The sequence below is a fragment of the Rhinolophus sinicus genome, linkage group LG11 (genome assembly GCF_036562045.2).
Source record: "Rhinolophus sinicus isolate RSC01 linkage group LG11, ASM3656204v1, whole genome shotgun sequence".
NCBI lineage: Eukaryota > Metazoa > Chordata > Mammalia > Chiroptera > Rhinolophidae > Rhinolophus > Rhinolophus sinicus.
In genome coordinates, this window is record NC_133760.1 from 35040065 (window position 1) to 35066565 (window position 26501).

A 26501-nucleotide genomic window follows, 5' to 3' on the forward strand; every position below is an offset into this window, starting at 1 on the left:
AGTCTCATCCTGTTGGACAGGATGGAAATCTAACTAAGGATTTGTAAATAAGGCTGCATTTAATTTATTTTCACGGGGACGTTTTCTTCCCCAGCCGACAGTGGAATAACAGCATCCTGGGAAACAGCCTGTGGAGGAATCACCAGGTATTAACCTCAGCGGTGAGATCAAAACAAAAGCTCTGCTTGCGATCTCCTGCCAGAGCCCCAATCCAGGCCATCCCCCTGTTTGGCTGCATTCAGGAAGCGTACATAAAATTAGATCTCCAAGGAGTAAAAAGGAACTGGGATTCGTGAAATGGAAATCGTTTTCAAGCAGCAGACTTCCTCTTTCCCCATTTCATGACAGTTTTGTTAGCTTTAAAGGAGTTAAGAGGACAATTAAAAAGAAAACCCAAGATTAACGCTTAAAGATGACAACAATCACCCAATAATCAGTGTCTACTCTCCAGAGATTTTGTGACAACTGAAGGAGGTATTACCTCTAATGCGCTTAGACCCACACCTGTCACATAGAGGAGGCTTTGTAAACAGGACTCAAGGGTGGTGGTGATGGGCATGCACGAGTCTACACAGTTTCAAATATTCAGGTGTTTCCAAATGTGGAGCTGTGTAGACAGACGTTCCCAGTGATGGACGGAATCCAGGTCACAGCCAGGTTTATACCACTTGTGCGTGAGTCTTACACTGGACGGCCAGCTTCCTCTGGAGCTGGTCTGAGTGTCTGCCTATGGAGGTGGCAACAGGCACGGCCTCCCCCGATTCCCACCAGGGCTCTGCTGGCCCACAGGCTGGTTACCCTGGGTGGGGTGCTCCTCTGTGCAGAAGGGAGCCTGTGACAATGCCCTTGGAATACAGGAGAAGAACAGTGTGTGAGGCAGGGGTGGTGTCACCCGAAGGGCCAGCCGACTTGGGTTGTCATTTCGGTTCTGCTTCTGTCTCACTGTTCCTTTCTCGTGCTTATGTTTTGTTGTTGGACTTCTTCTTGTTGTTTTAATTTATCCACATCTGCAAAGTCCTTTTTCCCATACAAGGTAATACATTCACAGGTTCTGGAAAGTAGTATGTGTCTGTACATCTCTAGGGAGGGGGCGTTCTTCCTCAGAGGACTGTTGCAAGGATCAAATGAGATAATGCAAATGAAGCACCTAGCACAGTTCCCAGCATATAGTAATAACTCAATAAATGTTATTCTCTTCCTTAGAATTGCTGATAATCACATTTGCATGCATACCGCCAGGAGATAGCTGCGGAGTACCCTGCTTGTAATTCTCACAGCTCTGTCCTCAGGCAGGACCAGTTTCCCTGTTTGGCAGTGGCTGGAGGATTCCACTCATCTTAGCCCTGGAGGGAAGCCAGTCTGCAGAGATAGTTTGGTCTGAATAATGCTCCCTCCAGCAGTGTTAGGTTGGCCAAGCTTTGCCTCTTTTCTAAGCCTCAGCTTTCTTATTTGTAAACTGGGGAGGTGGGGGGGGGGGGAGGAGAGAGCCTTAACTCCGGGGTTCTCACTTCTGTTGAAAATCTAGGAACTACAATAATTGATCACAGGGGAATAAAAAAAAAGTACACGTTGGTGGGAAGGTATGTTTAGCGACTTCTCAGGGAAAATGGCCTGTTGCAAAATAACAGCAGTCATGGAAACAAGGGGCACCCTCCCCAGCCACCCAGAAGCCCACACAAGGGTTCCTAACTGGGTGCTTCTGGCTCCGAGCAGGCTAATGACAGATGGGGGAGGCACTGGCTGCTTTCTATAACGAGTGGATCCGCAGACAAGTGAGGATTTTGAGTTCAGGCATCCAAGCTTAAGGTGGGGGCTGATTGTTCTATTGAAGCCAAGGTCGTTGGTGGATCCAGGATCGAAGAGGAAAAAAGTGGGAAGGGGAAGAAACCTACTACGCATCAGACACACGCTGGCTGCTGTCTTCATATCTTTTAACTCCCACCGCTTTGCCCTGTGCAGGGGAGCATTTTATCCTCATTTTTCAAATGAGAAAACAGAGCCTACGAAAAATTGAATAATTTGCCTGGTGCCTCACAGCTGGTAAGTGGCACGAGAAGAGGGAAATTGAATTAATACTTCAAATCCCAAACAGAGCTTCTTAGCTCTCACAGCAGGCCCTGCCTGAGCCTGAGCCATCCGGTTTTGTCTCTGGGTGACAGTACACAGTGCAAGCCCCTCTGTCAGCCCCCTTGAATGTCTCCACTCTCTCTCCCTAATAGACAGAACCAAAGGCCAGCGTATATTTTGTTCCAGCATTTTCTCTTCCAAAAATCATCCCCGTCTCCCCTGCCACCTTCCTTTCAGCCTTCTGTTTTCTCATCGCAAATTCCCCATTACTTTGGAGAGAGAGATGAGTGACAGATGTTCCCAAACAGACTGAGACTGCAGCATCCCAGGGCGCCGTCTTCCCTTCAGAATTCACCTCCCGCTGGGAGCAGGACACTACCTGTGACACCTTCTCCCAGGATGATCTCTCTGGAACTATTTTGGGCGTCTGTATTTAAACCATTTTAGAAATGGCAAGAGCGCTGTTGGGAGAATATTGGAAGCCCAACAAAGGTATCCGGAGACCAGATGAGAGCAGAACGTGAGGACATGATGCCCCTTCACCTGGGTCTTGGTGAGCAGAGACTTGAGGCTCTGAGGAGGTGGGTCTGCGTTTCTTTTGTGACTGGGAAGCTTCCCCATCAGGACATTAGATGCCTGGGTTCAGGTGTTTACACAAAATCAATCCCTTTAATTGAAAACGATGGTCCCTACGGAGGAGGAACACAGCAGGCGCCTTGCAGACAGATGCAGCGCCTCTGAGTCCCGAGCAGAATGAAGCCGAGCCTTGAACCAAGCACCCCTTGCAGTTCTGACCTGGTACAAGCCACAGGGAAGTCCAAAGGCCCTCGGGGTGGAAAAAAACAAATACATAAGCACCAGAGAATCTTTTTCTCTATGAGAAAGGCTGTACTAATTGGGCAGGCCCCCTGAACGTCAAATGCTGAAAGTGAAGTCTCTAAGATCACATGGCCGGGGGCCCACTCACTGGCTGTGTGATGTTGAGTGAGTTACTTAGCCCCTCAAAGTTTCAGTTTCTTCATCTATAAAGTGGGGATAGCATAAGAGAAACCCATAGGGCTGTGTGCAGATGAATGAAATAAGTCATAGAGCGTGCTCAGCACAGCACTGCGCATGGAATAAGCACCCAGTAACTGAGGCACCTCGTTGTCGGCTGTGTCCTGGACACACAACGCCAAGCCCAGCTGACAGGAGGCGGATTTGGGGCTGATTTGGGAGCTGTCCACTCAGAAATGGAAACTGTGTTCCCCTTCGAGGAAGCTTTGTCCTTTCTTGGATTCTCAGGCATGATTCTCAGCCTAAGCCCTATTCTCAGCAGCCTTCATATTCACAGGTCTCTCTGAACATTGAAGAGAACGATTTATTCCTTCGTTCTCCTTCCCTACAACGAAGTCTACCTTACCCTTGTTGGCTGGTGTGTCCAACGAGCTGATATTTGTGAAAGCTCTTTGTAAATTACAGAGTGCTGTAAAGTATGAATTACTATGATGGCTATTCCCGTAGGGCATTTCATGAACAATGTTGAAAATTAAGGACGCATACTACCGGTATTCAGAAAGTATTTATGCCTTTTTAAATATATAGCTACTAACCATCCGCAGATGGGTTTGATAACACTGTCTTCAATCTGATTTAAATATCAGTAACCCCCGACAGAGAGCGACTTTCTCATAGGGACAGCAGGGACAGTGCAGGAGATGCCAGCAGGCAATGGGGCATAACAGTTAGCTGCGCAAGCTCTGTGCTTCCTTGGGGTTTGAAGGCTGCCTACTGATGTGCTTTGTGACTTTGCCCTGAATTAGCAAAGGTCTTCTGAACCTTACTTTTCTCATTGTAAAACACAGATAGTAATATCATCCTCCCTGAGTTATTGTGAAGAGGAAATCAGATAATGATATAAAGACCCAGGCATATTACCTAGTGCAGGGGACCTGGAAACCTCTTAACGCAGCCCCCTGACTAACAGGTGTTCTCTTTCGCCTTAGGCCCCCTCCTTGAAACCTTAATCAGGGTTAGAACTGTAGCCATGAGCTGGGCTCCCAGCAGCCTCACCAAGGGCACTGCCTCCCCCAGCTCTGCAGCCCACCTCCCAGCGCATTGCTCACCCTGCTGACCTCCGGGCCTCCAAGCTTAGTTCCAGCATGGCAAGGTCTTTGCAGACTCCCATGCCTCCTCTTGGTAAATCTGTGTGTGTCGGGGGGGAGGTTGGGTAGAATGTGGAATGGACTGAATGAAAGGCAACCTACTAAAGCCGGTGTGAACGGGCTGAATTCCTGGCCATGTCCCTCCAATGGTGAGGAGCCTGCCTACGCTCCTAAGACCCTACGTTACCAGCCAATCCCTTTGGACAGTCCAGACACAGCCATCCGCCACGTCCATACTACTTCGATAAGAAACCAGAGAAGTGTAAAATTGACATCAACACTAATAAGCTCTAGGGGTCAGAGCTTTAATGCCGATACGGGTAACAGGTAGTGTTTATCAAGCACTTACTATTACGCCACACACAGTGTCTGGCACTTCAAAAGAGTTATCTCATTTAATCTCCACAACCACCCAAGGAGAAAGGTTCTACCATTACCCCCATTTTTCAGATAAGTCCACATGATAAGGAAGAGCGGAGGTCAGCTTTGAACCCAGTGCTGTGGCCAGACCAGAACCTACCAGCTCGCAGGGCACAAATGGTCTGGGGGAGGGTGACTCACATGTCACAGTGGGCTGCTCTCCAGTCTAGCTCAGCGGCACACTGACCTTCCCCATGTGTAGCGTCTTGGCGCTGCCATAGTAAAAAAGTGCCACAAACTGGGTGGCTTCAACAACAGAAATGGGTTGTCTCACAATCTGGAAGCCATTAGTCTGAAATCAATGTTATTAGAGTTGGTTTTTTTCTGAGGGCTGCAAGGGAGAATCTGTGCCCTGCCTTCCTCCTGGCTTCCTTGGCGTTCTCTGGCTTATAGATGGTGTTTCTCCTGTGTCCTAATTTCCCCTTTTTATGACAATAGTCATATTGGAGTAGAGCCCAATGACTTCACCTTAATTTGATCATCTGCGAGGAGACTATTACCAAATAAGGTCTCCTTCCTAGGTACTGAGTGAAGGTTAAGACTTCAGCATTTTGGAGGGAGACTCAATTCACCCCATAGCACCATCCAAGCTCATTTCTCTGTTACCACTTTAGACATGGATGGATCCAGTATGACTCTTTTTCTCACATAGTCTTTCAACAAGTATTCATTGAATGCTTCCCACATGCTCCCTGCTAGAGATAAGATGATGAACAAAACACACGTGATGACCCCCACCGTCATGGAGCATTGACGATGCACTCTTGGAGAATTTCAGCCACTAGACCTCACAGAACTGCAGCTAAACCTTTTATCAGTAATTCCAAAGGCTCATCTAAGGGGATCAGTGAATGTAGCTTCATCATTCTGGGTAAATCTAAAGAGAGAATAACTGGAAACAACTATTAATAGTTGAACTATTTGCTTGTGCGTATCTCCAATTCATCCATTGCTTTGCAAAGGGGACTGTGATTTCTTAAAGTCTATGTGGTTTTTTGTTTGTTCGTTGTTTGTTTTCCTTGTTTACTGGTTGTGTATCACCACCGATCTCCTAGACCAAACCCTGAAAGTAGAGTGATTATACCAGGGTGTGTCACTTATTAGATGGAAGAACTATTAGCCTGTGCTCTGTTTAATTAAGCTTCACTTAATGGGCAAACTTTACTTTTTAAAAAACCAGGCTTACTGACACTTCATCAGTTATTTAAGGCAGTTCATTGCACATCAGGGGAGAAAAAGAGAAAGGAAAAAAAAATTTCTCATTTTGCTCAAACTCGATTGGTTTGAGAAAAAGTGTGGCTGTCTAGAAGGTGCCTAATTGCTGCTGTGATCCTGTGCTTATTCTCCATTTAGTTTCAGGCGTCTTATTGAAACGCTAATCACAGTTAGGTCTCACCTCTTGATGAAAGATTTTGTAAAAACTTGATATTCCTCAGTTCAGCTAGGGATGTCTGCATGCAAGTATAATGCCACTCTGTCTGAATGGGAAGATAACTAATGCCCTTAATTTTGCAAAGAGGGCTGTGATTTGGTATATACAGTACAGATCAGGGGAAATCAGAGGAAATTAATTTCCTTCTTTGCATAGACACCACCTCTGTGAGCAACTTTTCTTTAGCTGTTTTTGCTGAGGGTTTAAAGAACGCTTGGCACCTGTATTGGGGCTTATTTCCTGTGGCTGGGGTCAAATTTAGGTTATGCCAGTTTATCTAACATCAGGACTTCGGGAACTGAAGTTCTCTGATTCGGGTTTCATTTGTCTGCCTCACAAGATTGAGGAGCAGGTATTTATTATTCATGCTTCAAGAGAAAGGTCTAACACGGTAGGCGTGCAATACGAGATTCTTTCCCTGTATTCCCTGACCCTCCTCCAATCCACCAATCCTTGAAGGTGGGACAGAAGAGGTTGTTTTCATTTTGTTTTTAACCCACAGGAGTCACACACCCACCCTAAATCTCAGTCTTAGGCACTCTGCTGCTTCTAGTAAGTTCTAAGCGCTTACCACATCCAGATGGAAAATGAATAACTGAGGCAGACTCCATTTGTTTTGACTGAGGGACACCCAAATTATGGATGCTTGGCTATTTCTGCATGGTCGACTGACTTTCCACCTTTGCATGCATATAGGTGCATATAGGTGTGAATACATGCGTTTTCTTCACCTGCATTGGCCCAAAGAGTAAAAGTTAATATTCTCAAAACTACTGTTTATTATTTCTGTGTGGGAGCTACCATCTGCCGACGTTTCCTGCCACACCCATTTCCTCATTCTTAAGCGGTCCTGAGCTTTCACCTCTCAAATTCCTATGGTTACCTGAACACAGGATCTGACTTCAAGTCTTAGGTGTTTGCTCCTACTGTTGCCTCTGTCTGGATTACTGTTCCTACCCTTGAATATGTGGTTCATCCATGACTTCAAGATTTCATTCAGGTTGATCAAGGCCGTCTTCCCCGACCAACCACATCCTCACACCCTGGTTTATGTGAGTCTCCTCTGAGCTCTCTCAGCTCTCTGATGCTGCCAGCACATTATAGTTACCATTTTCTGGGCTGCCTCCCAGTCTGCCACCAACACCGTTAGACTCTCAGGGACTAGAGGACCATGACAGTATATTCTCGTTAGGTCCTGTGTTAGCTCAGTACCAGGTCTTCAGCTCATGCCCAGGGCATGTTTGGTGAATGCATTTGTATTAATGTTTTGTGTGTGTGTGTGTGTGTGTGTGTGTGTGTGTGTGTGTGCGCGCACACATGCACGCACGTGCAAACATCCATGAATGCTGCATTCTGAAAAGACCTTAACGGTTGCCTACTAATCTGACATGGCGGTGCATGCTTCTGATAGAAATGGTCCCGACTCCAAGACTTGGGTCTGGATGTTTTCCGAGAACTGGTGTCAACTCAGAGGATGAAAGAGAACCTTATTCCTAACTCCTCAGTCTGTTAGCGCTGTAGATAATTCTTTCATCCTTAGACCTTTTACCTTGTCGGTCACCTGTCAATATCCTAAGGCCTATTATTCTACCTTCTCCAGGGAAATCAAAGATCCTTCCTTGGTTTTTCTCTGAACTTAGTTGTATTGATGTTAAAAGTTCCCAAACTGTCAACGTTTCTCCAAATGTGATCTTTCCTGCCCAGATATTACTTCTGTGGGGACTAGGCAAAGCATTCTGAGTTCACAGAGAAGATATGTAGAGACAAAATGATTCTGGGATTTAGGACAAACATCACTAGAAGCTTGAAGATTGGCCTACCTATATAGCTTGTCTAGTTCTTTACTTTTCCAGGTGACTTTGTACTTTCTCAGACAAAATACAGGACTTCTAGTTAAATTTGAATTTTAGATAAACAATAAATGTTTTAGTGTAAGTATCCCCCCACCTCCAAAATTGTATGGGACATACTTACACTAAAAATAATTGTTTATCTGAAATTCAAATTTATTTGAGTTTCCTGTAATTTTATTTGTTAAATCTAGTATCCCTGCTTCCCACAAAAGTTAATGACTTGATATCATAGGTGTGACAGCGTTTGAGATATTATGCATTGTTTCTGAGGCCCAAACCAGTATTCATTTCTAAATCGTATAATTAGGAGTGGAAATTTTTCTACTCTCACACAAAGTGCTTTTTGCATGTGTGATGATTCTTCCTAGACATCTGCCCCATCTTAGCAAAACAAAAGTGGATTTAACATGGCACAGAACTCAAGAGAACTGAGCCATGTTAAGACAGTTTTATCAAAGGTAATTGCAGCATAGTTTTGTCAGTTCTGCATTCCACAAGCCTGACTGCAAATATCAAGTGAGTTTCCCTGGAGGCCAGGTCCCCTCTAAAAAAATACTGTAGTTTTTGTTGTGCAGGACATTGAGAAAGTTGCACCAGTAACTATTTTGAGGATAACCAAAGCCACACCAAAGAATAAAGGTAAATGATTTACTCTGAAGTTATCCATTTAGACAGTGTACATGATGTCTACTGGTCTCCCATATAAACGTTCTCTTCTCTATGCTCCCTAAGGACCTGATTTTAAATTCTTCAGCCAGTTATAATAAAAGAATGATCATTATTCTGCTATAATCACAATAACTCCTCCTTATCATGCTTTCTTGTTTCAAGATGGCTTCACTAGGGGAAAAAAAAGAAAATTCACATCTTTATATTGAGATCTTTACTACTCTTTGCGTAATAAAAAGTATCTTTCCTCATTTACCTGCTAAAAGTCCAGTCTCAACCAAGAGATTAAAGTGCCAAGTTTGTGACTTATAATTATTTGAACGAGATGTTCCTTCTTTTAAATATGTTCAACAAAACACCTGCTTGTTTTTTTCTTATGTCCCCAAGAACATTTTCTCTGGCTTTTAATATGGTTGCCATTGGTGTTTCAGTCTGAGTTTTCTCAAAGTGAAACCATCGTTCCCTCTTCCTCATGTCAAGAAACATACACTCTGCTCATTTTATGGTCACGTCACTTTCCAATCAGCATCCAGTCTGAAAAGGGATCCCCTCGTTTGTGTTACCAGGACACCTCCTGTGTGACACTTAAACCACTACTACTCAGCAGGCAGATTGTAATGGTTACCTGAGCACCGAGGCCTGGACATCTGTTGAAGAGGATGTGCAAGCTGGTGAAATAACTGATCTAAGGAAAGGATCAAAATTATGTCGCAGTTGAGGTCTCAGTTCAGTCTGAGCAAGCAAAGGGCAAAGTGGGGTCAGCAGCACCTTGCAAAGACTCAGCCATGGGGTCCACTGGGATGTCTGAGCTGCAGAATGGGGTGGGGAAGGGAGGTGAGGCACAGGCATGTTTGTCTATGTGTGTAGGGTGGAGGGACAGCTAGAATAACTCTAAGGCAGTAGAAACGATTACGATCCCAGAGTCCAGGTTGGAACAAAGAGTGTCCATCTGGGAGAAAAGCACAGTCCCCACCAGAGATCCATTGATACAGGAAGAGGGCAGCATCATTTTCTGTCTCCTCTGTTCAGATAGAAGTGGGACCTCAAGCAACAGATAAAAATGCCAGAGGCTGGCGCAGACCCCAGCAAGAAACACCGGACATGGCCTAGGTGGAACCTCAAAGCCCTCGGCAGTCCGTCTGGGCTTCCCAGTAGAGCAGCAGTTGTGGCAAGGACCAGAGGGTGGGTGGGTTCCTGGGAAACAAGGCATAAACTTGGGATGTGGAGAGCATGGCTTCAGAGGAGGGCTGAGGAGGAGGCTACAGTGCTGTCCCCCCATTTCTGCCTGTCACCATTGTGCCAATCTTCTTCTGGATCTAGATCCTATCTCTTTTCTTCGTGAAGTGGCCGTGCCATCTGGAGTGTATCTTGACCTCCTTTAATGTTTATAGTTATCATTGATTTTAAGAAGCTGACTTGATCTGGACCTACTAGTTATTTTTTGAGTGTGTACATCAGTCAAATCAGCTAGCTTTCAAATTCTGAATCTCCTCCACCCCACTTTCACTGGTTGAGTTCTTGGTGAGCGCGATCAGGTTGCTGGAGTTTAAATCTTAAAATGCGCAGGCCTGGAAGAGCTGGAGAGTTGAGACTTAGACCTTGGGGATGCAGGGGACTCAAGCCTGGGGTACTCAGTGTCATGGCTGGATTCAGAAGCCGGAACAGACTCTGAACCAGGAGACCAAGCCATGTTTCTATGGTCTCGTGGGCAGCCATCCTTGAGATGCAAGAGTGGACATTTCTGTCATGGACACCTTGCCAGGAAACAGGAAGTCCATGATGGCAAAGTTCATGATTTACAGTAACTGCTTTGCTGTTCCTTCTTCATCTGCTCCTTGGTGTGGTTAGGGCAGCTGTGATCCAAAGGGGCTTTCCTTACTGAGTGCTGCCGGCGAGTACTTTCTACTAGTGGTACCATGGAGTGCAAGTTTGCCTTTCCAAAGGCACTTGGTCAATGGATGGAAGGTCCCTGAGAGCAAGGGCAAAACCATCCCCAGCGGCACACACTTCTCCTAGAGAGATACTGTGTTTGCCTGGCAAAGCATCCGGTCGGACTTTGTCACACGGGTGCTCTATATGTGGAGTGAAGTTTTATTATTTTGTTTATCTATGTAATTTTGTAAGAAACAAACAAACAAAAACAAAGCTAATTGCATGTCCTTTCCATTTGAAAACAGGATTGAGTCTCCTTTGCAGTGTGGGTATTGAAGTGACCAGTGGTGTGAGGAGTGGTGGGTAACAGCTGCTCTTCCAGTCAGAGAATAATTCTGGGCCTCACCTTTGTGCTGTTGGAGGAAATATTGATTTGTGAGACCTGCCTCTACCAGCACCACGTCACTCCTCCTTCCGTGAGTGACATACCTAATGTTTTCGACAATGAGTAGCTCATGAGATCTCACAGCACTATCTCCTGTTGGGCTGGTTCCTTTTGTTAGGGCATATTTATTGTCTGGCTGCCTTCCTCCATTCCCTGCACCACTTGCATTTTATTACTCATTAGCACCTTTGGAGGCTGAGGCGGTGAAGGGTGTACAGCAAAATGTTGTTCTAATGTGGAAAATGTTCTGAGGGAGAGGCTGGAAAATCATGATTCATTCATTCAAGGACTATTTGAAAAACTTGGGCAGACTAGAGAACACCTGGGGAAGAGTCGGGGCAATTCCTCTAAGGAAACAGTAAAGGAACTGGTAGTGTTTGAAGTGCATAATGCAAAACCCTTGGGTGAAATACCCACTTTCTAAAATCTCCAGGAACCTGAGTTCCTGGAGGGCAAAAAAACATGTTTCACTAAATTCATAGCATTTAACTATTGCAGAAATCCTAGTCTCCACAAATATTCCTTAAATGGTTGTTCTGTGAAATAAAAGCTAGCTGAGTTCTGAGCATCCCCAGAAAGAAATAAAAAAAAAGACCTTCACAGGAGAAATTCAGAGAAGTTCAGCATGAGAGGTGAAAAGGCAAGAGCTTTCTAATGGGCCATATCGGGCTCCTAATCCCATTTCCAGCACTAACTAACCATAGGAACTGAACTGAATGCTCTGGAAGGGAAGTGCCCTTGTTTCCTTTTTCTGGACGATGGAGGCAATGATAAAACTCCTGAAGATGCTGGAGGGAAAGAGGTTATGAAGATTATATGTAAACCACCTAGCAGAGTGTCTGCCCTACAGTAGGTACTCAGATACCCCCCCACCCCACCCCACCAGGGACTGACTGGGCTGTCTCAAGCAGAGGCTGAATGGAGCACGAGTGCTTTGCCAAGATGGCCTCCTGAAACTTAGTCAGGAAAGCCCATGTCATCTCCTGTGACAAGTACCTGGCAGCTTTGTCCACACTTTCCATGATTGCTCCATTCCTGTCCCATACCAGCGATAATTGAAAGCTCCATGATGTCTGCTGAGGGACTTCTGGCCTGTATCCCTATTGAGTCTGGGGCCCTAGTATATGTGTATTTTCACAGCTTTCCTTGTTGGAATCAGCCATACCCCCTCTCTCCACAACACACACCGTCCCCCAGCCTAGGAGCTACCCCTGAGGTCATTGTCTTCACAAGTCAACACTGCAGAATCCCTTTGGGTCTGGGGGCAAACAGAAGAATGCCCACGTACATGAATGAAACCCATTTGCAGCGCCTGGTGGATTTTCTATCCCTATCAGAGAAAAGGAGCGAAATCACATCTCCTTTCTGTAATAATAACAGGTCATTTACATTTATCTGTACTTTTTTTTTTTTTTTTTTTTACATTACAACCCACACTACTAAAAGTCAAAAGCCAACACTTTTTAAATTATCCAAAGACATGGAAGTTGCCACTGCTGTCAGCATTTCATCATCCTTCCCCTCACCTGGGCAGCCCACATTATACTTTTACAAACAGCTTCCCAATCCATTATCTCAGCCAACCCTCAAATTAACTTGGGAGCCAGGGAGGTCAGGCAGCATTCATCCTTTTTTTCATAAGAAAAAACCAGATTCAGAGACATGAAGTGAGTTGTCAGTTGTCAATGCTCCCACCGCCTCCTGTGCTGGGGCCTCCCCCGAAACCCGGCGATGGTGGGCACTGAAGCAGGAATTTACTAACCCACCGCTGGACTGAGACAGCAAGTCTGCCAGGTATCAGGATCTCAGAAGTGGTTTCCCTTTCCTTGATTGACTTATTTAATCCAGCCAACCTGCTTTTCAAAGAAACATTTTGCTCTTTGCTGTCGAGTGTGGGGCCCATTGGTTCAGCCGCCCCCACCCATGGTAGCCCCTTATCCCTTGGTTTTTCTTTTAGGGTGTTCTGCTGCTCGGATTTGGAGGCCACCCTCATCCAGCCCTTGGTTCCATGCACAGCAAGACTGAGGTCTCGATTGCTGGATGTTGTACAGCGAGTGTGTGGCACGTCTTTGATTAGCACAGTGTTCTTTGTACACCTTCTTTCATTAAATAGCCGTTTCATGCTTTGCATGAGGATGTTTACTGTCTAAGACCAACACTGACTAATAGAACTTTTTTGGATGATTGAAATGACCCCTGAGCACTTGAAATGGGACTAGCGCACTGAGGACGTAAATGTTTCCGTTTTATTTAATTTTAATGAATTTAAATGTACAAAGCCACTTGTGTCTCAGTTGGTACCATATTGGACAGTGTGGCTCTAGAACAGTGGTTCTCATCCTCGAATAGAGAACCACGCAGGGAACTTCAAAAATACTGATTCCTGGTTTTCATTGATTTTAATTGGTTTAGAGGAAAGCTCGGGCAATGGGTTTTTTAAGACTCCCTGGTTAATTCTAATGTACAGTCAAATTCTAGAGACACTGGTCTAAGTTTTAAGCTGTGGGAGAGACAGAGGCCATGCCAGCTGTATACACCACTGGATTCAGTAGCCAAGAATTCAGTGAAGAATTAGCTATGTTACCAAATCACAGGGAACTTCATATATCCTGGGGAAAAGGTGGGGCCCTTATTAAATTATTTAAAAGGACAATGTGACCCAAAGGAGTGGAAATGGTCACTTCTACCTGGGGGAAGAAGAAGGACATGGCCATGAATCGTAAATAAGGCACATTTTTTTTCCAGAAAAAATTTCCATTGTTACAATAGATGTTTCTGCCAGGCAAGTCAAAACTCACGTCTGTAACTCACAATAGGATTAACCTGGGATTATGGAAAATCTAATTAAAAGGGAGCCATATTATCTGAGACCCACAAAGCACACTTAACGCTGCCTTTGAAAGTCCTGCCTGCCTGGGAGTGTTCTGCATGTGCTTCAGAAAATCGCCCTGCACATGTACAAGGCACTTGACTAGTCTGCTGTATCCCATTACTTTTCTTTTATGCTTAAGTTGTTTTTTTTTTTTAATCCCATTACTTTTGATAAATGACGTTAATGCCTTTGAAAAGAAAGAATTGGGCTTCAAAGATTGGATTATTTGAAACCACAATGAGATCATTATGAGGCTATTGTTCGTGTCTGCTTTCTAAAATAAGGAGGGGGGGCGCCATGGTATATGTAGAGACACAAAAAAAAAAAAAGAAAAGAAGAAAGAAAAGGTTACTTAAGAGTGTGGCAGAATTTAGTTTACTCTTAGCATGATAACGTGGTTTAGGAAGATACGTTAGAAAGAGAGCTCCAGAACAGCCCACCCACCCTCTGGTAGAAATCAAGCTTCTGATAATTGAAAGCAGCTTGACTTTCTGCATTCCTCACTCCTGTTTGGTGGCTGATTAAACCAGATGGATACACGTGGACCGCAGTGGATTGGGGTCACAGGCTGGACTTCTCAGAATTCTAATGGCTCTCAGCAGTGGTGATTTTGAGGCACACTCTGTCCTCGCCTGAGTAATTATTTCAAAAATTCACATCAAGCCTTTGTCAGTTATTAAGGCCACCTTGGGATAATTCCTCCTCTTAGTGTTTATATTTTTTAAAACAGACTTTGTGGAAAGTGGTTCTCTGCCGGATGTCAGATTCCAGCGAGACTATGCAGATTGTTTTCCCTCTTCCTGTTTGTTCTCCACTGACAGTCTTTAAAGAGAGCTGCCAGGTCCTTGTTTATGAATGTCTTTTCCCTTGTAGGACCTGGACTGGTGTTTCCATAGAAATACTTTGAAAGGCAGGACTGCGTTTAAGCTGGTGGGGGGGTGGGTAGGAGTCGATGCTATAAAAATTATCTTTCACTGTTTATGCTTTTCCCTCCCCCTCTTTTTTTCCTCTGCAAAATGAGTTTAGGTTTTGTTCACTTTGTCTTTTATTTTGTACAAGTTATCATCGCTCTATCTCGGTTTTCCCATTTGTCTACTGAAGAGGGCCTGATAGTGGCGGGTCTCTAGGATTTTATCCAATCCTGAGATTCTCACATCGAATGATGCAACACAATGCCCACACTTGAAACACACATGGTAACAGTGATGCCACCTACTCTTGGCAGAATGTGGGATCCTAACTCCTCCGCTCTGAGCTTTCCACTTGGGCATCAGTCCACTGTCTTCCCAAGTTTCATGCTTGAAACCAAACTCATGCTCTTTATCCCCAAAACAGGCCCTTCTCCTTTTGAGGCCAGGAGCAGCACCACTATTTCCTCAGTCTCCTGGGACTGCAGCCTTATCCTCTATCCTTCTCAGTCTGTCCAGTTCCCAAGGCCCTGCACATCTGCATGGTTCCTAGAATAACCCTTATTTTTCTAGTTCAGAACTGTATTACCTCTTACCTGAACTATTGCAGTGACCTCAGCAAGTCTCCCTTGGTTATATAACCTCCTCTCTGGGAGACTCCAGAATCCTCGACTTCTGTGCTGCCCAGTACAGTCGCCACTAGCCATATGGCTACTGAGTTCTTGGAATGTGGCTGGTCCAAACCGCGATGTGCCATCAGCTTAAAATATATACAGGGTGTTGAAGACTTAAGACAAAGCATCGCAATCATTCCTATATTGATGACATATTGAAATGATACAATTTAGGGCATCCCGGGTTAAACATAAATATATATTTACAAACTTTTTTTTTAATGTACCATCTAGAAAATGTAAAAGTATACATGTGACTCACATTGTAGCTTCTATTGGACAACATTAGTCTTTATCTCATCTCCCTTGAATATGTATATCATGGTATTTAGCAATCCCTGTTACAGCATTCTTTTCTTTTTTTTTTTTTTTTAAGATTTTATTGGGGAAGGGGAACAGGACTTTATTGGGGAACAGTGTGTACTTCCAGGACTTTTTTTTTTCCAAGTCAAGTTGTTGTCCTTTCAATCTTAGTTGTGGAGGGCGCAGCTTAGCTCCAGGTCCAGTTGCCGTTGCTAGTTGCAGGGGGCGCAGCCCACCATCCCTTGCGGGTCTTGAGGAATCAAACTGGCAACCTTGTGGTTGAGAACCCACTGGCCCATGTGGGAATCGAACCAGCAGCCTTTGGAGTTAGAAGCATGGAGCTCTAACCGCCTGAGCCACCGGGCCGGCCCAGCATTATTTTCTTTATCTCCTCTTAATGAACAGCATCCTGGAGCCTTTGAGAAGGCTTGCACCTTATTGTGTGTTGTATGTTGTGTTGCATATTGTATGTATATTGTATGTTATATCAGTGTATCCGGGGCTTATAGTAGTATATATTTATGTGTTCTTGTTGATGGATCAAAACTCCTAATGTGTACTCTTGATCACCTACTATGTGCCAGGCCACGTCAAGGACTACAAAGTTCTCTCTAGGCATCCTCGCCTTTCATCTTAGCACTCCCTCTTTAAGACCAGTCCTAGTGTTTTTCACATTTTTAACATGGCGTGTGGATACACACGGAGGTTGAGTCAAACACCTAATGAGCTCTAACCCTCTAAGCCCATCTGACTCCGGACCTTGTGCTCTCAATCATTTTGTCAGAACTGCCGTTTTTCATGTCAGTTTCTCCTGTATACCTCCAACAGCTCCATCAATCTCCTGACCAGAGTCCTGACTGGCTTCCCATTGTCAATCAGGGGAAGTGCTGATTCCTAATGCTGGGATTCGAGACCTGTTCCATTAGCAGGGCTCTGCATTGCCTAGTCCCAGGGAACACCATTCCTATTATATGTGTTGTAAGTGGGGTCTCCTGGAGTTGTACATAGAGCGGTCCTGCCAGCTGGGATCTAGACCTTCTAAATGAGATGAAAACCTCCATCCAGGGAAGGTTGCTGTCTCCACACAGCAGAATCACAGGATCCCACAGACATGAGAGACCCTTAGTAGGCTATGGCCAACCTCTTCTTTTATGGAAGGAGAAACTTAGCACCAGAGGAAGAAGTCGTTTTTCTGAGGTTACACAGGTGCTCAGTGGTAGAACCTCTGCTAGAACACAAGTGTCCTGACTTCCAGTGTAGCAATCTCCCTATTGTCCCAGTAGTCCCTGGAAAATCAAAGAAGAGGCATTTTCTACATCTGAACAGATGAGCTCTGCAGCTGCAGTGCTTCACTCTTGAGCGGAAGAAGAACCACCTAACTTTTTCTTCTTGGTTATTGTAGTTTACTAGTTTTGCTGTTTGGTGATAAAAGGAAGCACTAAAGTTAGCTCATGTACAGGAGGCTTATTGTCCCTGGATGCATAGGTTGTTGCAAATGACAGAATTTCAGGGACAGATGAGTGCTGGGCCCTGTGGAGACAGCAGCTAGAGGGTGGTCCTTGACTGCCAAGATCTTCAGAGAACAGGGCGGTGCATTCTGCCATTTGCATGGCTCAGGGACAGGGGCCATGCTTGTTTCTGTTTAGTTTAAAACTGGCTTGCTCATCACCTTGATTTCACTGGAACATTGGCTGTAGGATGTCACTTTTTGGCTACTCCATCCCCCAGGGGCCTCATAACCTTTCTGTTTCAGTTCCTTCACTAGCAAATGCTTCCTGTTTCCTTTCATTCAAGTTCCTGAGTGAATCTGATGTCAACTTGCTTATCATTCTGAGCCAGGTTACACAGGTCGAATCAACCAGTGGTCGGTTGAGGGTTTGTTTGTCCTCAGACTACACGTGATTCAGTCGGCCATCGCTCAGGGTGAAAGTGGAAGCGCCAGATGCTGGCGAGTATGGAGAGAGGTGTTTACATGGCCAAGGCTAGAGCAGGCAAGTCCCGGAAGACTACAGTGAGATGGTTCACGTTCACCTGCAGAGATGTGGTCACATATCCTGTGCTTTTGTACATGGTCCTGCTTGCATCGATTGTGTCATATTGTCATTCATCTGCTTAGACAACTGTCTCACTGTTGTTTGAGTCTACAGATCAGAGATTCATGGCGGCCGGTGTCCCCCTAAGGTCCAACCCAGGCCTGGCCCTGCAAAACGTTATTGCTGAATGAAGAACCCAGCAAATAAAGAAGGCTTTATAAATATTTACTGCTCGGAGACAAAGAGAAATTTACATAGAGCCCTCTGATACCATGAATGATGATATATTATGTTTAGCATATTATCATTGCCAATTTTGCCCTAATCTTCCCTCAGGTATTTTAGCTCATGCGAAAGAAAAATTGCAAATAAAATCTCTCTCTTTCCACACAGTCATATACAGTGTGTATGCGTAGTCTGAGATGACACTGCTAACAATGTGATTTCCTGTATGTGTTGATATATTTTATGCATCTTAATGATTAACATTTAAAAATATTACAGTGAGAAAAATACTATCGTAAGGAGTAAAGCACAACTCATAAGTTCTTCATTGCACACATTGTATCTAACCATCTTATCATTTGAAGATGATTTCATTACTTTGTAAGAGATACATAATCACTGAATGATTCTGTATGTCTGGGGTCCGCAGACTTAAGTTGGACTTTTATGATAACGTTGTGGCCATGAGAGCCTGAGAACATAAAGGGTGATTATACATACTTAAAAATGAATGGTATTCACCCCTTAACGAAGATGATACTCAATATCAAATACAATTTGGAGCTGAGATGATCCTTGGAGATGGATCATGCAGTCTCTTTGTATTAAAAATGAGTATCATGGACTCCCAGAGTTTGGGAGCCAAGTAAAGCCAAAGCATGGGTTTTACAGTCACATAAACTTGAATTTGAATTGCATCCTCTACAGTGATTCAGCGTGTACTCTTGGATGATTTACTTAACCATTCTGAGCCTCAGTTTCCTCGTAGATAAAATCTGGGTGCTATTTACATGAAATTGTAGTGAAAATACATTAACATGGTATGTACCAAGCCCTGAGTAGACTGGCCAGCCCTAGAAAAATCAAGCAGTTGAGCATGGATAATCCTTACTATTAGTACCTTATTTTATGTAGCCTGTAAGTGATTGAAACAAGGATTTGGATCAGGTCTGCCGAACACCAGGCAGTGAGTGAACTTTTCACTTCACCTGCCAATGCCCCGTGATTCTCTATTTCACTAGAAGCAGAGAATCACATTTACAGGGCAGCAGTTTTAAAATTTCCACCCGCCCTTAGAGAGCATTTGCTGCATACTTTAACATTTGAATTTGGTATTAGAGAGTGAAGCAACATATACAGAGGCCCTTTTGCAGTCTTTGCTGTGTATTTCGCACCTGAGCAGAAATGATTATTACCCCAAGCTTATGCTTTGTTCCAAGTGTAGAAATCAGGGAATGGGAAATGTGATTCAGTAGGTCTTTTAATACTTCCTCTCCCATTCTCTGTGATTTCCACAGACATGGCATAATTCCTGTGATTTGATTTGAAACTAGAGACCAGCTCAGAGCTGAGTGATGAGATCTGAACGGGGAATAAAATATGCTTGAATTAATTTGCATAATAGAATCCAATTGGTTACAAAGCTGTGTTTGTTGAAGTGGAGACCAGAGCCCCTGAGCTCCCCTGACAAAGGGACACTGCACATGCAGAATGGAGTTTTGAGTTCTGGTGTGGGCCTCGGTAATATTCTTAATGTAATGATAACGTGTCTTTAACTGTAAATTAGCTTCCTGGAAATGAAAAGAACAGGTCAGCCTGTCTGATCCTTCCAGCTCTGTGGGGAGGAGGAAGCTGAAAAACCAAAGCCACTTGCTTTCTGCTAAGCGCCTTCGTCTTTCTTTCTTTACCCGATAACAATTTCTAGCAGGAGTCCAAATATACTTAAACACCCGTATATGTCATTTTGTTTTACGGAGACAAAAGCAGACACAGCAAGAGAGTTTTATGCTCAAGGCGCAGTAGCTTATGACGGGCTATCTGCTCTCAAGATAGAAGGGCGAGCCTCCACTTAGAGCTGGTGGTTTTGCAAATCCATTTTCCTGTCATGTTATTACTCCTGTGACTTTCAACAATGCTTATTTTTCCTTCCAAGCAATAAGCTCCCATCATAGAATGAAGTCCCTCCTATATGTTTTAGCGGAGCCTCAATGCTCAGGCGTCCTGGCATCCTGTTAGAAAGTGCTTTAAAGGAAAGATTGTTCAAGAATTGCATTGGGGGTCTTTATTAAAACCCATTGGAACATTTATATAATCCCCTAATTATTACCAATGTCAAGGTCTTCTTAGGAGGTCCGTTTCCTATTAATTTTCATGAGGGATTCCTGCAAACTCTCTATCACTGAATATACAAGTCGGATCTCTCGATTTTAGAAGCATTTCTAAAAAAAATAAATAATTCTCCCTGAACACATCTTTTTTAACCTGTCTCTTTAAAAAGTCTGAAATGGGTTTAAAAATAGAAGGTGAAGATTAACGTTTGTTTTCATAGTGCTGTTTAAGGACAGGTTGTACAGTGTGGTTGGTGGACTGATGTCAGGCTCTCCTATGCGTCCTCACTTTGGTCATTGCTATAAAATGCTTCATCTTCCTCTTTCTGGTTTGGTTTTAATAAGTTAGTCAGGTATTACTCCTGTTGCCTCCCCTCCCCCCACCAGTGCCACCAAAATGTAAATTATTTTCATCATAAGACTATTGTGTGTGTATTGGGATGTGTGTCTATATTTGATCTGCAGCATTCTCTGAGACAGGCAGCATCGTCTAGCATTATGAGAAAGCAGGTCCTGGAACCATATGCCAGGTCCTTCTGGCTCTGTAGCCATGGGCAAGTTATTTAATCTGACTATGCCTCAGACTACTTATCTGTCAAATGGGGATAATGATGCTACTACTTTGTGTGGTTATTGTGAAATTGTAATTAATGACTCAACTCATTGAAAGCACTTAGAAGAGTGTTAGGCAGATACTAACAATGGACAAAGGTTAATTATTATTATTATTTTCATCATAGTCATATTATTAATGTACATCAAGTCCTAATGTTGGTTTACTTTAGGTAGCCTCTAGGTCACTGTTTTTATCCGTGTCCATATCATTTCCTTGTGAACTTCAGATACAAACAAATGGTAAGGGTTGGTATTGTTCACTTGTTATAAGAACAAAGACTCGAGAGCCAGGTGTTTGGGTTCACAGTCCAGCTCTGCTATTTGTCACAAGCATAACCTTGCACAAGTTGCTTAATTTGTCTGGGCCTCAGTTTCCTCATCCTTTAAAATAAGAATATCCATAGTACCTATTGATAAGTTTGTTATAGAAATTATTAAATGAGTTATTATTTCTAGTTTTTAGAACAGTGGCTAGAAAAAGCTCTTGCTAAGTATGTTTTCAGTCTGAAATTGAATAAATTTAAAAAAATCATGTCTTAAAATTCACCTTACCCATTCCTGAGCTTGATCAATTAAAATAACTTTATATATCACATAGCCACATAAGCACTTACAAATAATGGGTCCAATGGATTACTTTTAGGAACAAGCTGTTTTGCTGTTATTTCCAACAGAAGAAAAAAGATAATTTCATCTTTTCAACAAAGGGTTTATTGTTTATTGGTCATGTGGAAACCCAAGTTCATTAGTATCAAACTTGAATTTTTTTTTAACAAAGGGAAAAAAAAAAAGTTGTCATCTAGTTTCAACACTTTTAGTGTCAGAAATAATTGTGCTTTACAGAAAAATGGCAGCCAGAAGAAAGAGGTGCAGAAATATCAACTTTAATTAAACCCTTTCTTTCAAATACACTTCACAGTTTATATGCAAGAATAATTTATCACCGTGTGAATGAACACTTAATACTTGGCATGGTGTAAAATGGGCAGGAATCTTGTTGCACCATATGCTCGTTCCTTTCTATTTCTTGTTCTTGAGATTCAATGATGGAAATGCCAAGTTTGAACTTCAAGTACGTGGTTCACATCATATATTCAGCTTTTACTGATGGCCTGCTTTGAAGAGCTCAGTCACTGGACATATAATTATGAATAAAATATAATCTCAGTCACTAAAATGCATTCAGTCTGGTAAGGGGACAGTGTATGATGCAGAAGAAATACCGCACAATCTCTCACTGAGCTCTAACCATGACTGTGAAGTTGGAAGCCACTTGTAGAAAATGGCGCCCAATGGCTCCATTTCATAGAGAAGAGGCGGAGCCACCAAGCAGGGAACTGATGAGGTCCAGTGACAAGCTAGTGGCAGGTTCTCAACCATATCGCCAGCTTCCTGTCCGAACCCTCGGGATCTTCCTATCGCTTGACATTTCCTCATTTTAGGATCTAAGCTCTCCAGGGTCCCTCTCTGTGCTTTCCCACAGTCAGTTTGATTTGCAAGAAATAGCATTTGATGTATTATAACTGCCCGAGTCTGAGGGTGAAGCTGTTAAATGACGGCTCTGCCTTTTTAATAGTTCTCTCTCTTCCATATAGTCCCTTACACATACCAAAGTATCTGTCTACAATAAATAGTAAACTCACTATACCTTGAAAGGAGACTCACACAATACATCATAGAGTGGTACTGGTCACCTGAAAATAACTGCACATATACCTCCCCAGATACCATGTTGCCATATTACAAAGGAAACAGGCTTGGGTTGGTGAAGTCAAAGGCCATCAGAAGGAAAGGGATTCTGCACCAACAAATTAGAATTCCACCAATTCCGTTATTTTCTAGACTACTAAGGCTAGATGGCTGTGCCATCCCATGTAACTCTTATTCCTCGATTCTTCGCTTAGAGAAAGCACCTCACCACCCTCTTTTGGACATCTTGATCTGCAAGGCAAGAGCACTTCTTTCTGCTGAGTGAGACCTGCAGGCTTGGCTTGTGGCACTCTAGGGAGAGTGCGCCCAGTTCCCACTCTGTATCCAGCTCTATATGTGCACAGAAATTCTTGTAATGCCTGTTTTCAGATGCGTGCACGCAGACTCAGAGTGCCCAAGGTCTCCCCGATTGTAAGATATAGAAGTGGTTTTCCAATCCAGGTCTATCTGATCTCCAAATCTAGGTATATTCCACTATGCCAAGATCCGTCCTCCTTCCTGTTCCCCTCTCCCGCCCCGCCACCACTTCATCTAAACTAGGTAGCAAAGAATTAGATGATGGTTTTTATTCTTACAATGCTCAGGAATCTCACCAACTTCATTTAAACCCATCGGCACTGAACTGAAGTGTCATCCTCAATATTAATGTGTCATCCTACATTCCCAACAATTTTCTGAGAATCCTTCACGTTGGTGGAGGGTGGGTAGTGGGGATTGTCTGGTTCTGGGAACTAGAACTCTAACTGGAGTGTGGGTGGCACTCCAGTGGGAGAGGATGATGGTCCATTCAGAAGAAAGTGTGAGGTCCTAAGAGAGGGGAACAGGCAACGGAAATTCCTTAGGGGGAAACTAAGTTTCCAGCATTCGAAAGGCGAAGTCCTATGAGGAAGCCCAGGACCCTGAGCAGAAGGGAAGGATGAGAGAGAAGAACCAGAGTGCTGGAGAGAGGAACTCGAGTGACTATACCAGGTTTCCTCGAACATAAGACCAGGTCTTATATTAATTTTTGCTCCAAAAGACGCATTAGGGCTTATGTTCAGGGGATGTCATCCTGAAAAATCATGCTAGGGCTTATTTTCTGGTTAGGTCTTATTTTCAGGGAAACATGGTATATAGATCAGAAACCTACAAGGATTATGGAAAGGTGTGAGCAGCTCATCCTTCCTACTGATTGTTGTTGAGTCATGGCTGGGGGTCAGGAACAAGCCCTTTGGCCCAGTTGGTAGGATGTGCTATTTAATTTTGCTTCTCCTCATTGGAGAGAACTTATAAAGTATCCTTGGAAACACTGCTAGGTTAAGGTATGATCATTAGCTTCTTGAGTGGACCCTTATCAGACAAGAACAAATCTTGCTCATTGTATTGACACTATAGCCTCCATTGAGCCACCAGTGGGAACCTGGCCCATTATTTCACTCACAACTGTTTTAGTGACCATCAGTGATTTTTCAGGACCTGCGCCCCACCTCCCTTTATCTAGCAGAGACCATCATTGCCTTCCTTCTTCCTTATTTCCTTCAGTGATGCTGGATATCTTGGGACATTCTGTGCTTGTGACCAGCTCTGGGCTTCGGGGCTTGTTAGTTCTCCTGTATGCACTTCCCATCTACGTTCTTCTTATCACAGTAACTCTCACATCAGTGTTGAGCCCAGCCATCTCCTCTAAGGAAGTCGCCCTTAACTGTCCCCACTCCCTGCCATCTCCATCCTCCGTCCCCATCAATGACTCCCATAATGCCCTAAGTTCCCCTATTACAAAAACATACCCAAGCACAATTATGATCAATAACATCAATATGGAGTGTGTACCAGCCGTTGTGCTGAGACTTAGGGGCAGCACTGATGCAATCCCCTTGCCCACCTTGCAATGAGTACAGGTGTCATCCCCATTTCATAAATGAGCAAGCTGAGCCCATAGACGGTCGTTGGCTTCCTGCAAACCCATATCCAGTAAGTGGTAAAAACACATTCCTGAGCAGCTGGATTCCACAGCACATTTTATCCTCATATAGACCTGAGGGATTTCTTTGTATTGTATGTGTTTCTCTCACTCACTGCGTGGTAAACTGCAAGAGAGTAGGGACTATTTCTTACTCTCATCTGCTTCCTTAGTACCCAGAGCCAAGTGCTCACATGGTCCAATGCGGGTAACAAAAACAAAACAAAACAAAAATACAGAATGGACTTGAGATGAAGTCAGGATAGACCCTGCAGCTAATCGCACCTTTCTCTCTGCCTGCAGAAGCCGACGGGGGAAGTGGGCAGCCCTGACGTGATGTGCTCAGCGAGCAGAGACATTCCATTCCCACAGAGGTCTGCGTGACACGTCAGGGAGGCCACCATCGGCCAGGCTGCTGCACGGTTGGTGGAAGGGGTGACAGCTGCATTCTCCTGTGCCTACCACGTAACCAAAAATGAAGGAGAACTACTGTTTACAAGCTGCCCTGGTGTGCCTGGGTGTGCTGTGCCACAGCCAGGCCTTCACCGCGGAGCGGAGGGGCCACCTGCGACCCTCGTTCCACGGGCACCACGAGAAGGGGAAGGAGGGGCAAGTGCTGCAGCGCTCCAAGAGAGGCTGGGTCTGGAACCAGTTCTTTGTCATCGAGGAGTACACCGGGCCTGACCCCGTGCTCGTGGGCAGGGTAAGGCTGCTGTTCTTCAGTATTTATTTTTCTCCCTCCGCCATTCCAATAGTAGAGTATGGCCAAAACAAACCAAAAGTCTAGACTGGAAAACACTAATGGTCTGGCCATCCAGAGAACCATAAAACCACTGTTCATATATCCTTCCATCCTTTTCTCTTTGACTTATCCATGTTAAGAACATTTCTGTTTTCCACTTAATGTTCTACCATAAGAACTCTGTGTTTTAACAGCTGTACAATAGTCTACTGAATGGGAATGGTGATTATTTAATCATTCTCCAATTGGGGGCATTTTCCTGACCACCCTTCAACCCCAACTTGGATACCCCTTCGTGTACTCATAACCCTCTGTACTCCTTGTGTCATAGCCTTCCTTTCTGTATTACACATGTCTATTTGTCTGTCTTCCTCACCGGACCCTAAGCTGCTTGCCATCAAGAAAAGTGGCATCTTGTGCCCCCAGGTCCTGGTAGTAAAGTCCAGCTTTGGGGAAGCCTCTGTAAAGACGTGACGAGATGAATGGATGTATCATCAGAATGGGTGGCATTTTATCCATGTTGGCTTAGGGATGGCAAAACCCGGTAGGGGTGGCTTGAGAGTCCTAGCACCACTCAGATTCGGCGTTCTCTGTGTACCCCCTCCAAAAAAAGTGCAAGGAGAGAAAGAGCCCAAAATATGATGGAAAAAATGGCTGCTCACTACCAGTTACGGTAAAACATGCAGCCGTCTTTCAGAGAAGAGAGGCACTAACTATGAGGAGATAGGTGGTCATATACGTCAGAACAGAAAGCCGACCATGTGCAGGTAGGTGGTGCAGAGCCAGGAAAATGGGAAACTAGGCCAGACGAGTCTCTGAGCTCAAGAGTCTTAGCTAAGCAATTAAAAAAAAAAAAAAGAAAAACTAAACGGAGTAGAGGAATGACAAAATTTAATACACGTGATTTTGAATTTACAGGGTAACATTGGGAGAGATGAAGGAAGGCTTCATGGAGAACATGGTAACTTGTGACCCGAAAGATAAGCAGGAATTATTCAGTAAAGGGTGAACAGGACAAGAGTAGATTTCAGGGGTGCTAATTTCTGAGCCTCATAAATTCTAATGAAGTTACCTTAGTTGGTCCTTAACACGAGAAATTCCCTAATTTATGAAATTGACATAGTTGGAGGAGGTGCATATTTGTGTGTCACTAGTAATGTTCAAGTTTGGGAAAGTGTTTTGTTGTGGTTGTTGTTTTGTTTTGTTTAAAGAGCTGTACCAAAGGAATTTTATTCATTTATACCCAAAATGGAAAGCTTATACCCAAAATAGAAGTCGATTTGGGAAATGGGAGCACAGGGAAATCATTGGCTTGTAGGAATCCCTAGTCGTGCATCGAAGAGATGGGCTGTGTGCCCAGAGAGGAAGAAGAGACTTCAGCCTTGGCAGGGGCTGTGTAGCTTGAACAATGTGGGGAGCTGTGCATGAGTTGTTCTTAGAAAATCGAACCTCTGCCTTGGGGACTTTCTC

At 44.0% G+C, this 26501-nt stretch overlaps 1 protein-coding gene across 2 annotated transcripts in view; it reads left to right on the plus strand.

The window, feature by feature from the left end:
• CDH11 (cadherin 11) overlaps positions 1 to 26501 on the plus strand; it is a 146370-nt gene that overhangs the window by 70758 nt on the left and 49111 nt on the right. For both annotated transcript variants that reach the window (XM_074314783.1, XM_019755101.2), the window contains exon 3: positions 24593 to 24992. In XM_074314783.1, coding sequence (XP_074170884.1) covers positions 24765 to 24992 — 228 coding nt within the window. In that variant the 5' untranslated portion in view covers positions 24593 to 24764. The remainder of the gene's footprint in view (positions 1 to 24592; positions 24993 to 26501) is intronic.